Here is an 11,244-nt window from a genome sequence, read left to right as displayed (position 1 = left end):
GGCATGATTACATATTACTATATAACATAAGCTATAATTATTCAAAATTTGATTTAATCGTGCTGACAAAAAGAAACCTATTAAGGTCCAAAAAAAAAATAATAAAACAATCCAAAAAACATTATTTCTCCCCATGTAACTACACATACAATACAATTTTTTATTTTCCTCTATTCAGCGCATTTTTTATTTAACACCAAATTTTCACAGGGCGTTGAAATCTGGGCGTGCCGCCACTCCCCCCGACCGAAACGCGTTTATCAAAGTCAATTCCCCGGGGGTGGCTTAACATCCTGGGAGGGCGGGGTGGACAGGACAGGTCCTGGCGTCGTTGCCGTTAGTCTGCGGCGGCTCCTGCTGTCGCTCCTAATGCGATACGCATCAATTTATGAAATTTGAAATATTATGACTGATTTTGCGCGTCTCAAATGCGGCTGTTATGTGGGTTCCTCTGGGTTGCTTTGGGATCTCCGGCTCGGATTCACCCTCGCAGCCTCGTGGTTGCGGGTCGGGCCTAATCTGGCCAACAGGTCAGCAGCCATCAGCCGGAGCGGTGTGGGGAGGGTCGGTTGTCTGGTGCTTAGGTGGAAAATACTCACATCACTCACACGACTCACTTCTGTAAATTGAAGTAGCAGCATCGAGAACAACAAAGGCCTGGCAATGAAGCAGCGATGCGGGATTTCTATTTTTATGACAAACACCAGACAAAAGCGGCGATTTAAAGTGAAGGTCGGGGTCGGGGTTCTCGGCAAGCAGGGTTGATTGGTTTGAGCCATTTCAGGCATCCCGGGCAGGGGTCATAGATGAACCGGGCCAGCAAACAAAAGCCGCCGATTCATTCCGAATTTTTAAGTACATATTAGATATTAAAATTCAGGCTTTTTTCATTTGTGCTGGGCATTTCCAAATTGGATTAGTGCCTCGACTTAGGCAGCCAAATTCAGAATTTTTAATGCCTAGTGACGGGCATCGTTTTGATGGAAAGGGAGAACAAGACCCAATTTTTGTAAACTGGATATTCTTATCCTATATTAACCGCTGATTTATAAAGCAGAGGACAAATTCTTTAAAAAAATAATAATTGAAAATCAATTTATTGAAGATTGAAAATTTTATTTTTAGTACAGAAATTTAAATAAATTATAAGTTTCTTAAAAATTATTCACTTTAGTTTTTAATAATATGGTTTTTCTTATCTTACTTTGTATATTTTGAAAACCGGTTATTCAAATCCTGATTTTAAAATATTGGTTCGTGTTATGACTAATTTTGGAACGAGTGCTGCCCATTTGAATGGATGAAGTGTCGCCATCTGGGAGTTAACAAGTCTGGCAGCTTCATTGCTTCCAGTGTTGAAAGTCGAAGGTTAAAATTTCAGTGTTGGTAAACAAAAACAAGACTCAGCTGTTTTTCGCTGACTAATTTCCTTTTTTCGAGATTATCTTCAATTTAATTATTTGTAAGGCTATCCAATGCACGGGCGAGTGAAAGTACGCACCACCGAGGAGGAGCGGGAGCGAAAGAAGAAGGAGCAGGCGCTGAAAGTCCGGGCCTACCGCGCCGCTATGGGCAGGATCCAGAAGAAAAGGGAGGCCGGCGAGCTGGACTCGGAAATGCTGACCCTCACGGTTCAGATCCTGCAGCGCAATCCGGACGTGAGCACCCTGTGGAACATTCGACGAGAATGCGTTCTGGATAAGCTGGCCAAACTTAAGGCGGAGGCCACAGAAAAAGAGCAGGCCCCGGAAAATAAGGAGAACGCCGAGGAAACTACCGAAAAGAAAGACTCCCAGCCTGAGGACAAGACCCAGGCTGTGTTTACCACCGAACTGGATCTCACCGAGCAGTGCCTGATGGTCAATCCCAAGTCCTACAACGCCTGGCATCACCGGTGCTGGACACTGGAGCAGAACCCCCGAGCTGACTGGCAGCGGGAGCTCCACCTGTGCAACAAGTACCTCAAGTTCGACGAGCGAAACTTCCACACCTGGGACTACAGGCGCTATGTGACCGCAAAGGCGGCTGTTTCCGCTGCCCAGGAACTTGACTTTTGCACCGAAAAGATCAAGGTGAACTTCTCGAACTATTCCAGCTGGCATCACCGCAGCCTGTTGCTGCCGGAACTCTATCCCAACGAGCGGCGGGACAGACCTATGAGCGAGGAGAAGCTGCAGCAGGAGCTGGACATGGTTCTCACAGCCGCCTTCACGGATCCTAACGACAGCAGCGCCTGGTTTTATCAGCGCTGGTTGCTGGGAAGCGGCGCTGAGCTGGACAGGGTTCCCAAAGTGGCTGCCTTCCGCTTGGGTGCCAAGGGAGCAGCGTTGGCCTTAGACAAACCCTACCCCGACTTGAATAAACTTCCAATTGAGTTGGCCAGCGGGGATCAAAGGTGGCAGCTGCAAGACTGGCAGTCTGTGGATAGTGGAAATACTGCCTGGAAGCTGCAGCAGCTACTCGACTTCCAAAATACCAAATCTTTTACCCTAAAGCTAGCTGATCAGGAAGTAAATCTATCCCCTATTCCCAACTCCGATGGTTTCTACTACTTTGTGCCACCCCACGCCACCGCCAGTTGCAGCAAAGAACTGCTGGCAGAGCTGAAGACCCAACTGCAATCCTGTCTAGATCTCCTGGAATACGAACCCGACAGCAAGTGGACTTTACTGACGAGTGCTCTGCTAATGCGCGCCATCGACGTCTCCGCCAATCACGACCAGAGTCTCACTCACTTGGCTAAACTGGAGAAGGTTGATGCTTTGCGGGAGGGATACTATAAGGATCTGGCAGCCCGTTGGGTGCTGGAATCCGAGCTGGCCAAGTGGCCGCAGGCTGCAGACTTTCCCATAAAGTTTGAACTGGCGGAGGAGAAGTCTCTGGCATCGCTGCCGTTGGGACAGTATCTCATCATTGCCGATGAGCTGAAACTGCCACCAAAGCTTAGAGAGGAACTGGGAGAAAGGTTGCCCAAGAGTTTTGGGGACCTTGAACTGTAAGAGGGTAAAGGATTTAAGCTTCAAGAAGCTAAAACACACATTCAATTTAGCCACTATTCCTATTTATACACATATTTTTATGTTTTGTATATATATTTTGTACATCTTGTATTACGCTTAAAAATAAATTCATATGCTGAATGCGTATGCACTGCAACATTAAATGCGACGATGATCCACAAATATTTGAATTGAATTCCTTTGCAAATGGAATGGCTCAAAGCAAAGTAAAAGGGCCGAAACCAATGACAACCCGCAGCCCATCCATTATCGAATGCTTTTCGTTACAAATGGGCAGACCGTCGATATGTCGTTTCCATGCCACCAATATGCAACCAATAGCTACTTTAAGCGGTCCCTCAAGCTGCCACATTCCTGAGGCATCCACCGATGTCGCAGCTTATCCTGGTCCTTCGTCCTCCGACTGCTGTCACTGTGTTGCAATCGTGGTGTTGCTGTTGGTGATGCTGTTGCCACCGCTGTCGCCTTCTGTGTGTGTGCATCGAGGCGCTGCGAGATTTGCGGTTTTTTGGCGGCTCCAGCGGTTGTATAAATTATGCACGGCCCTGGAGATGCTCAGCGATGGCGATGGCGATGCCAGGCGCTCAATGCGCGTCCACAACATTGGCAGCCGCATGTCATTACGTGCTGAAGCCACACGAAGTGTGATACACTCTCAGAAAAATGTCACTTTTGAATAGAAAATAAAACCATAAACTAGGAAGGCTGCCTTCTCCTAATGGTTCCAATATTGGAGGCATAACAATTCGCCCTTTGCCACAATACGATGAAAGATGTATCAGCTATTGTTCCATTTTCCCAGTGTCTAAGGGGGCTAGGTGAGTGGGATGAGGCGAATGGATCGCCAAGGTGGAGCATCGTTTGACAGGCGTGTGAAAGGCCGCCAGACGTGCCTGGAGAGGAGCTCCTAGGAGATGGCATTCCCAACGAGGTGTTAATACACGCACAAACACACTCGCACAAAGGAGGTAGCCCAGAAGCAGGTTGGGTGAGTGGTTGGGGTGCATCTGTCACCTGGCATGCCACACCGACACACATGTCGTATGCGCAATGTTTGTGCATGGGAATTTAATGGAGCTTGGGTGGAGCCGTATATCCTGCTGCATATCATATTAACATTAGCAAACGCCTTGGCATTCAAATTTCCGCCTCAGTCAGCTGACACTGCATCCTATGGCACGCCCCTTCCGGCCACCCGCCTATCCCCACATAATCTTAATTATGCCAATGCCATTTCTTGCAAATATTTTGAGTTTACTCTCTGGATCTCGGGCTGGGAGATGCATTTCGTTCCGGAAAACGTGACGCTGACAAGCTGCCGCTCATTAAAATGTTTGGGGCCAATTATTAAGTCAATTGCACAAATGGGCGGGGAGGAGGGCTTCTTATCTCCGGGCACAGAGCCACAAACTTAATTAACGAGCAAAGTCAATGGAGGACGCGGGCGGAAACAAGCTGACGGTGGTTTTGGGGTTAATAGACAGATGACGCGGCCGGATGACATGGAAATGTGGTTTCCTATATACTCACAATATAGAAGACATATAAGATACTAAATAAAAGGAAAGGGTTTTAATTATATCGACATATATACCTTTAATGCTCTTAAATTTTCCTTTATTTTTGAGGAAACAACAAGCTATTTTGAGCAACCTAATTTTTGTCAGATGCCCCGAGAATTTCTTTTGTTTGTACCCGAATTGTGTAAACACACATCCTGTTGTAGATTCATCCTGAAATTATTACACTTTCAATTTGACCACACATGGAGACGTGATACCGATCAATGTGCTGGATATTTTGGCATAAAATAAATAACAACTTGATGAGGAGCAGAATAAGGAATCCTTTGTTCGACCTCCATTTGTTTTTAGACAAAATTGCAATTTTATACGGACCAGTAGACCAGTGCCAGGGCCGAATCAATATCCGGAATATGTGCATTTCTTTCCAGAGGCGTTCAGGCTTCGCCGCACTCTAATAACACACCTTTGCCCACCTGAAATTGACTCGAAAATTGTATTTGCTTAGCCCACTTCGGTGTTTGCATTGTCTAACCAGCTATGCCGAATTCGGCCACATATCTCGGAATAAGTCATATGAATCTCTCGCTTCTGCCCCAACGGCCGTTATTTATATGCTCTGCCATGGCAACTATGGTGGGGTGTTTTGGCCTTAAATTATGTTTATATATTGCATGAATATACAGCCACCCCTGGCCTAGACAAGTCCGGGCCGGAGAGTGCCCGTTAGTCCAGACAATGCACACAATACACATGTTTCAATGGTAGACAGTTTTTAGACGTGATAATGCAAGTGGAAAATCAGAAAAATATATACTTTGTGTCCTGCTCGTCCTGCTAGTCCTGCCAGTCACCAGCAGAGGGAAAACAAAGAAGCCTCGGGTGGAGAGAAGGCGGAGATCCCCCTGGAGTACTGCAATATACGTATCGTAGTACCCCATCGCCATATGCAACATAATTTTCACTCTGTCTGACAGGACGTGGAATGATTTCTGTCTGCGGCTGTCACATAATGTTAACTTGAAGGATTCGTCTCGCATTGTGTCCCTGGTGCATGAAAAGCTCATTACATGGCGAACATAGAAGGTTCATTTGTTGTCCTGACCACAAACTCCCGGCTCCTCGGGCACAAAGTTTTCCAATACACCATCTGATCCTTAAGTAAGTTGCGCTAAATTGCCCTGGTGTCGAGCAATTGAATATCCGCATCGATTGGGTTACTGGGGAGGCGAGAGGCGCCTCCTCTCGTGCACTTTTAATTGCATAACACATAGTTTCACGCTTCTTGCTTACGCTTCACTTCATTCCGGCAACTTGGCAGGGCAAAAGTTCACTTTAACAAGTGAACAACTTTCAATGGGCAATTAAAAGGGCATACAAACCGGGGACAACAACGCCACATCCCACTCGGGTGCAGGAGGGGGTGGCACCCGAGGGGCAGGACGTCACCAGCGAGAAGTCACCGGAAATGTTAACAAAATGCATAGCAGCACAGATTCTGCAAAGTTTTTCGGCCCGAAAGGCAATTAAAGTTTTGGCACCGAAACAACACCAACAAAAGAAGAACACAGCAAGATAAAGTTCAACTCTTAAGATTTATATTTAAAATTAATGCATTAAACGGAGAATGAAAAATGTCTTTTAATTTTTAATTAAACTCTTTTTCAAGAAACTTAAATAATCACATGTATACCATAAGAAAGCCTTATATTTATTTGAGTGTGCATGGTAGATGGAGCAGACCCTCCGCAAGATGGTGACACCATGTCCTGGCAGGATACTTCACTGCGGCAAAGACATTTGACTTTTGTTCCGCCAGTTGTTGCCGGTCCGGGCCATAAATGTTTAGGCCAAGAATTTAGCATCCGCGATTCGACACGGAATTCTATTAATTTAAGAAGCTTCGAGCTTAAACATGGTGGTTTGTGCTCTTTACTCAAATAACTTGTTTATGTATTCGCTCAATTCAACCAAAACATGGCGCCATCAAAGTCTGAAACCCAAAAGGGGATGAAAAGGGGGCTGTGTCGCATATAAATTGCATATTTATACACCATAAACATTAATTTGCTTGCCATTTAGCAAGAAGCGCAGTTAATTGAAAACAACAATATCCGAGGCAGTGCAGCAAAAGCTCTTTTGTGACGCCCACCTAACCCAACTCCCCATACTCTGCCTCGTCCTTTTGGCCAGAATGCAGGAGCAGGAGCCACAGCAAGAGCATCCAACGCCAACTACTTTAAATTATGCAAAGAATAGGAAAATGCAACCAGCAAAAATTGCAGCCATCATTAAATTTGCGTGGACGGGCGGAGAGATGTGGAAATAGAGTGGAATGCAAGCGGGTGGTTGTCGGGCGGGAAGTAATGCCAAATTTAATTGCAATTAATGTGCAGTAAAGCGGAAGTGCCATAGAAACGGGTTACGTGTCGGCCATTGCTGGACGGACGGCAGCTTCCGGTTGGCGCCATGTTGGAACTTACTTTGCATGCAGAAAGGAGGTGGGTGGGTCAGAGGGGGATGTGAGTGGGTTAACCTGATACCCAGTGGAGCTCAACATGCTTTTCTTGGATTAACCCTGAGAGGATGCACTAATGGAATTTAAATTTGATATGGATTATGAGTTCAGCAAGACATTGAAACACATACACACCTCATTTGTGAATATATTTGGACAAACTTTCCAAAAATTATGTAAAGAGAAGCTCACTTTTCAGTTGAAATTTGCACATTCCCTCCCATGAACATCTCACCAAGAGCTACACCACATTCGGAACAAGCCCCAATAGAACCAAATTTAAAAGCCACCACTCTGCCACCTCTCCATGGATACTATTTGCTGTCCAGGCGGAAACGAATGAACCAAATAAGAAATCAAGTTTAAAATGTCCCGTTTCGTAACATGGCCGCTCTGACCGCGTAACACATTTTGTTGGGCCGGGGGAATGGTGGGGTAATGGTAGCGGGGCCGAGGATACATGTTACATGCTACCTGGTTGCATTTACCTGGCGCCGTCGCGAAATTCAATTACTCGTGCACCATAAACCGATTAACTTATATAAATATTTATATCGCTGAAATGCAGTCGGTCGCCAATGGCTTTATGGGTCGTAGCTCTTTGCGGCCCAATGGAGGAGGAGGGCCAGTGGGTGGGGTCTATCTGGCGGTTTACGGTTTTCATGTGCCCCTGCATATGCAAACAGTTTTCTCTCGGTCGGGCCTTTCGGTCATTCAGAGCAATGGAGCTGTGGCTGCAATAATTTCATTTGCATTTGCATTTGTTGCCGTTTATGGTCCACTCAAGTGTTGTCGGATCCCGTTCTCCGCTCCATTCATCGCCCCGTGCGAATGTTTAATGATAACACGCTAGGTGTCATCCACAGACAAGGACACTTGAAACCCCAGTCCGGAGTCCGAACAGAAGCAGCCGCTGTAGACACGGCCCGGAAGGCATACATATCATTACAAAGCCATTACAGTGTATGTGAGCCGTTTCACATGCAGTTGTTCAACTGAAAGACACAAGAAAAAAATGCAGGTACAATTAGCATAAATTACTCATACGCCATGTATTCCTGGGGAAATATTTATTGTATAATAGCTATAATTATTGTTTAGACTTAAATTGTAAACTCCTTTCCCTTTTTTGTTTCTTACTGTGCATCTGAAACGTTGTAGGTGGCAAGTGGCAACTACTTGTCTCCATAAATAGTTGCTAAACAGCAATGGGCCAATGTAAGTGGCCAATGTGAAAGTGCTCCAGTTGTCCGTGTCCCTGCCAGAGCTGCAGGGTCGCGAGGAACGACACAGGATCAGGGGCACGGGTTAATCTCGAGTAAAGTGATGCCCTCGACCTCCGCTGGTGTCTGATTAATTGAGTTACGCAGCCTGGCGCGTAAACTCGTGGTAAACTTTGATTGCCCTCGGGCATGGGCTTAGTGGGTCCTTTTATGCAGTGTGCATTAGTCACATGACTTATGCAAGGGCCCGAGGGGATCCCCACACACTCCTCTCGCTGGTCAGGCATTTATAATGCACGAGAGTGTTTAGCAATTATGATGGTGTTGACCAGTAAACGGCAAATATTTGATTAACTAAAATCATTGGGTGTCTAATTAATGAATTAGTAAGCCAGGCTTAAAAAGGAAATAAATACAAAACGAGATTAGTCATAAATTAATTGTTCTAAAATCGTTTGAGGGATTAGTGAAAAATGTTCTATTTAAAGTGTTTATTCAATTTATGCGAAATATTGATTTCGTAATTGAAGCATTGCTGAAAGAAATGACTTATTGTTATGGCTTTAAGGCATTGTTAATAAATTTAAATCTTCAAATAATGATATGAATAATTTCTCATTTTAAACAGCTTTCAAACTCCCATTCTAGAGACTCCAGTTGCGACCGTATTTAAGCTGCAGCTGGCGCAAAGTCCCTTGCAACTTGTCCTTTGCCGCGTAGGCGCTCCGCTGCTTCTCCAACTCCTGGGTAACCAGGCGGCGTTGCAGGTGCGTCAGCTGCTGCCGAATCCACACATGATTACTCTGCAGCTGCCGTAACTTGGCCCAAACGTGGCCATCCCGGCCCCTAACCGAATCGACACTCCAATCCAATCCCAGCTCCACGTCTTCCAGGTCGACGACTGTTGAATGCACATCCATGCCCCAAAGACTGTGACTTCTGCGAGTCCTGCACGGAAACATATATTTTAGAATATTTATAAAATATTAAAAACCATTAAAAAACTAGGTAAAGACAAAGTAAATGAGTGTTTAAGAAGATTTTTTTTGTAGAAATCTTTTAAGTTATTTCCCTAGAACTCTTTCCACTAAATATTTGTTTTCAGTGCACAAATCTGTTGGAGACACAGAGGCGAGAACTTGTAATAATTTATGCGTACCAACTGGGTGGCAAACTGGAATCTAATCGCTTAATTCCGTGTTGAGAAAAACTTTGGCCAGAGAGGCATCCAAGATATGTATATAGTACCCAGTGGATTTGTGGAGCGAGAAAGTTCACCTCTTTTTCTGGCTGATTGACTTAAAAATTGAACATTTTCAACGTATTTGGTTAAGATGTATTTTGGTTTTTTTTTCTGCTCAGCTAATACCTCGGATGGTTGTGCGCAATACTCAGTGATGCGTTGGCAAAATTTGCAAATCGTTTGGCCTAGTGGAAATTGGAAGGGGATGGGGATGTGTCGAAGGGACAGGGGCACCCGCATTTCCTCGCTCCTTGAGGTGGGATAGACCGAAATTGCTTTTCCGCTCTGTAGGTCAGCCAAGCAGAAAAATGTCTGCCCTGCTCGGATGCTGCTGGCAGCAAAGTTCGATTTTCAACTATCGATTGATTTGGCATTCATTCCTTTTCGTTTTCTTGCCACAACTTTAAATAGCTAGCTGCACTAACATGTCGCCGCAACTTTGTTTTCTCTTCCCAAATTGCGTTGCAGCAGGCGCCTCCATCGTATTTCGGTTGCTTCTTTGGAAGACTTTGGGGCAAGAACGAAAGCGATTTTCAATTTTTTACACTTAATAGTTTGGAGTAATTTTTAACAGTACATAAAATTTTATTTACTTATATATTAGATATATTACGGATTTTTAAATTTGTATTAAAATGAAGAGTTCAATGTGCGATTTAAAAAACGTATTATTTCTTATGCTCGTATGTATATAAGGAGTAATGCTTCTTCCATAGTATACACGTAATACTTAAAACTCATTAATCCTTAATTTCTTAAAATTTAAATCATTAAAAATTACTTGTTTAACTATTTTTTATCCAGTGTCTTCATGTTTGAAATGCAATTTCCCAAACTCCGAATTGACTGAGATGCTAATGATCCTTCTACCCCCCATTGAGACAAGGCCAAAGACTTCATCAAAGAATGTCAACTCTGGGGGCGTGGCGGGCGGCACTAGCTTTCACTTTTCGTTTCTTCCGGCCCACCAATGTGCAAAGCAGACCAACTGAGGCGACTCCTAATGCAGTGAGAACGCCTCAGTTGCGGTATTGTGGCTGCCAACCGTGCGTATGCGTAATATTCGACAAATTTGCGCATTTCCTTCCAGGCTAAATGTTCGACAAGCTGCCAGAGTGTTTGTGTGTGCGGGTGGCTGGTTTTTTTCGTGTCTGTTTGCTTTCTATTTGTGGTCCAAACACTTGAGGCAATTTTTCGATTATTACGCACAAACCGTGTTACCAAGGACACACAGCCAGTTGAATTTTAAAGTGGGTGGAGCTCTCAAAAAGCTCCTTCTGATGGAAATTATATCTAGCAGGATATCAAATCAGACCATTCTTACCTTCAACCTTTGACTTTTGAGCTGGAGTGCTGCTGATATTCCGAACTAGTTGATAGGAAACGAAAGGATAAACTTTTAAAACAACGCCAGCTGCTCCTACTGACAGCCTAATTGGAAATCTATGCCACTAAATGTAAGCCCACTCCACCCCACACATCCGCACCGTTGTCTTTGTCTCGCAGTTGATATTCTGTTTGCCGGAATTGGCAACTTAATTATTTCAGCGGCACGTCGCCAGCGACTGGTGCTTAAGCCAAACCTCCCAGCTGTCTGGATAAAGAGCGTAAATAAAAAGAGCGAGCGAGTGGCAAGGAAGAGCTTGCGAAATAAACAACGCTTGCAGCATGCAACGTCAGTTGGGGCAACAACAGCCACAGCAATAGCAGCTGGCAG

At 44.8% G+C, this 11,244-nt stretch overlaps 2 protein-coding genes across 2 annotated transcripts; one reads left to right on the top strand and one right to left on the bottom strand.

Moving 5' to 3' along the window:
• The first annotated feature begins 1,371 nt into the window (after positions 1 to 1,371).
• RabGGTa (Rab geranylgeranyltransferase subunit alpha) lies at positions 1,372 to 3,163 on the top strand. Its single transcript, XM_017235667.3, has one exon. The coding sequence runs from the start codon at positions 1,476 to 1,478 to the stop codon at positions 2,997 to 2,999; it is 1,524 nt and encodes a 507-aa protein (XP_017091156.2). The 5' UTR covers positions 1,372 to 1,475; the 3' UTR covers positions 3,000 to 3,163.
• A 5,641-nt stretch (positions 3,164 to 8,804) lies between these two features.
• LOC108121539 (uncharacterized) lies at positions 8,805 to 10,968 on the bottom strand. The gene is made up of 2 exons (XM_017235684.3): positions 10,852 to 10,968; positions 8,805 to 9,232 (listed from the first exon to the last, which is right to left on the bottom strand). Exon 2 carries the CDS (start codon positions 9,202 to 9,204, stop codon positions 8,929 to 8,931), a length of 276 nt encoding a protein of 91 aa, XP_017091173.2. The 5' UTR covers positions 9,205 to 9,232; positions 10,852 to 10,968; the 3' UTR covers positions 8,805 to 8,928.
• Positions 10,969 to 11,244: the final 276 nt, after the last annotated feature.

Source organism: Drosophila bipectinata, chromosome 3R, assembly GCF_030179905.1.
Source record: "Drosophila bipectinata strain 14024-0381.07 chromosome 3R, DbipHiC1v2, whole genome shotgun sequence".
NCBI lineage: Eukaryota > Metazoa > Arthropoda > Insecta > Diptera > Drosophilidae > Drosophila > Drosophila bipectinata.
This window is presented reverse-complemented; position numbering and strand designations above follow the sequence as displayed.

Bases quoted from the DNA above. Each gene is read 5' to 3' on its own strand.
- RabGGTa (XM_017235667.3), top strand. From the start codon at position 1,476: ATGCACGGGCGAGTGAAAGTACGCACCACCGAGGAGGAGCGGGAGCGA.
- LOC108121539 (XM_017235684.3), bottom strand. From the start codon at position 9,204: ATGGATGTGCATTCAACAGTCGTCGACCTGGAAGACGTGGAGCTGGGA.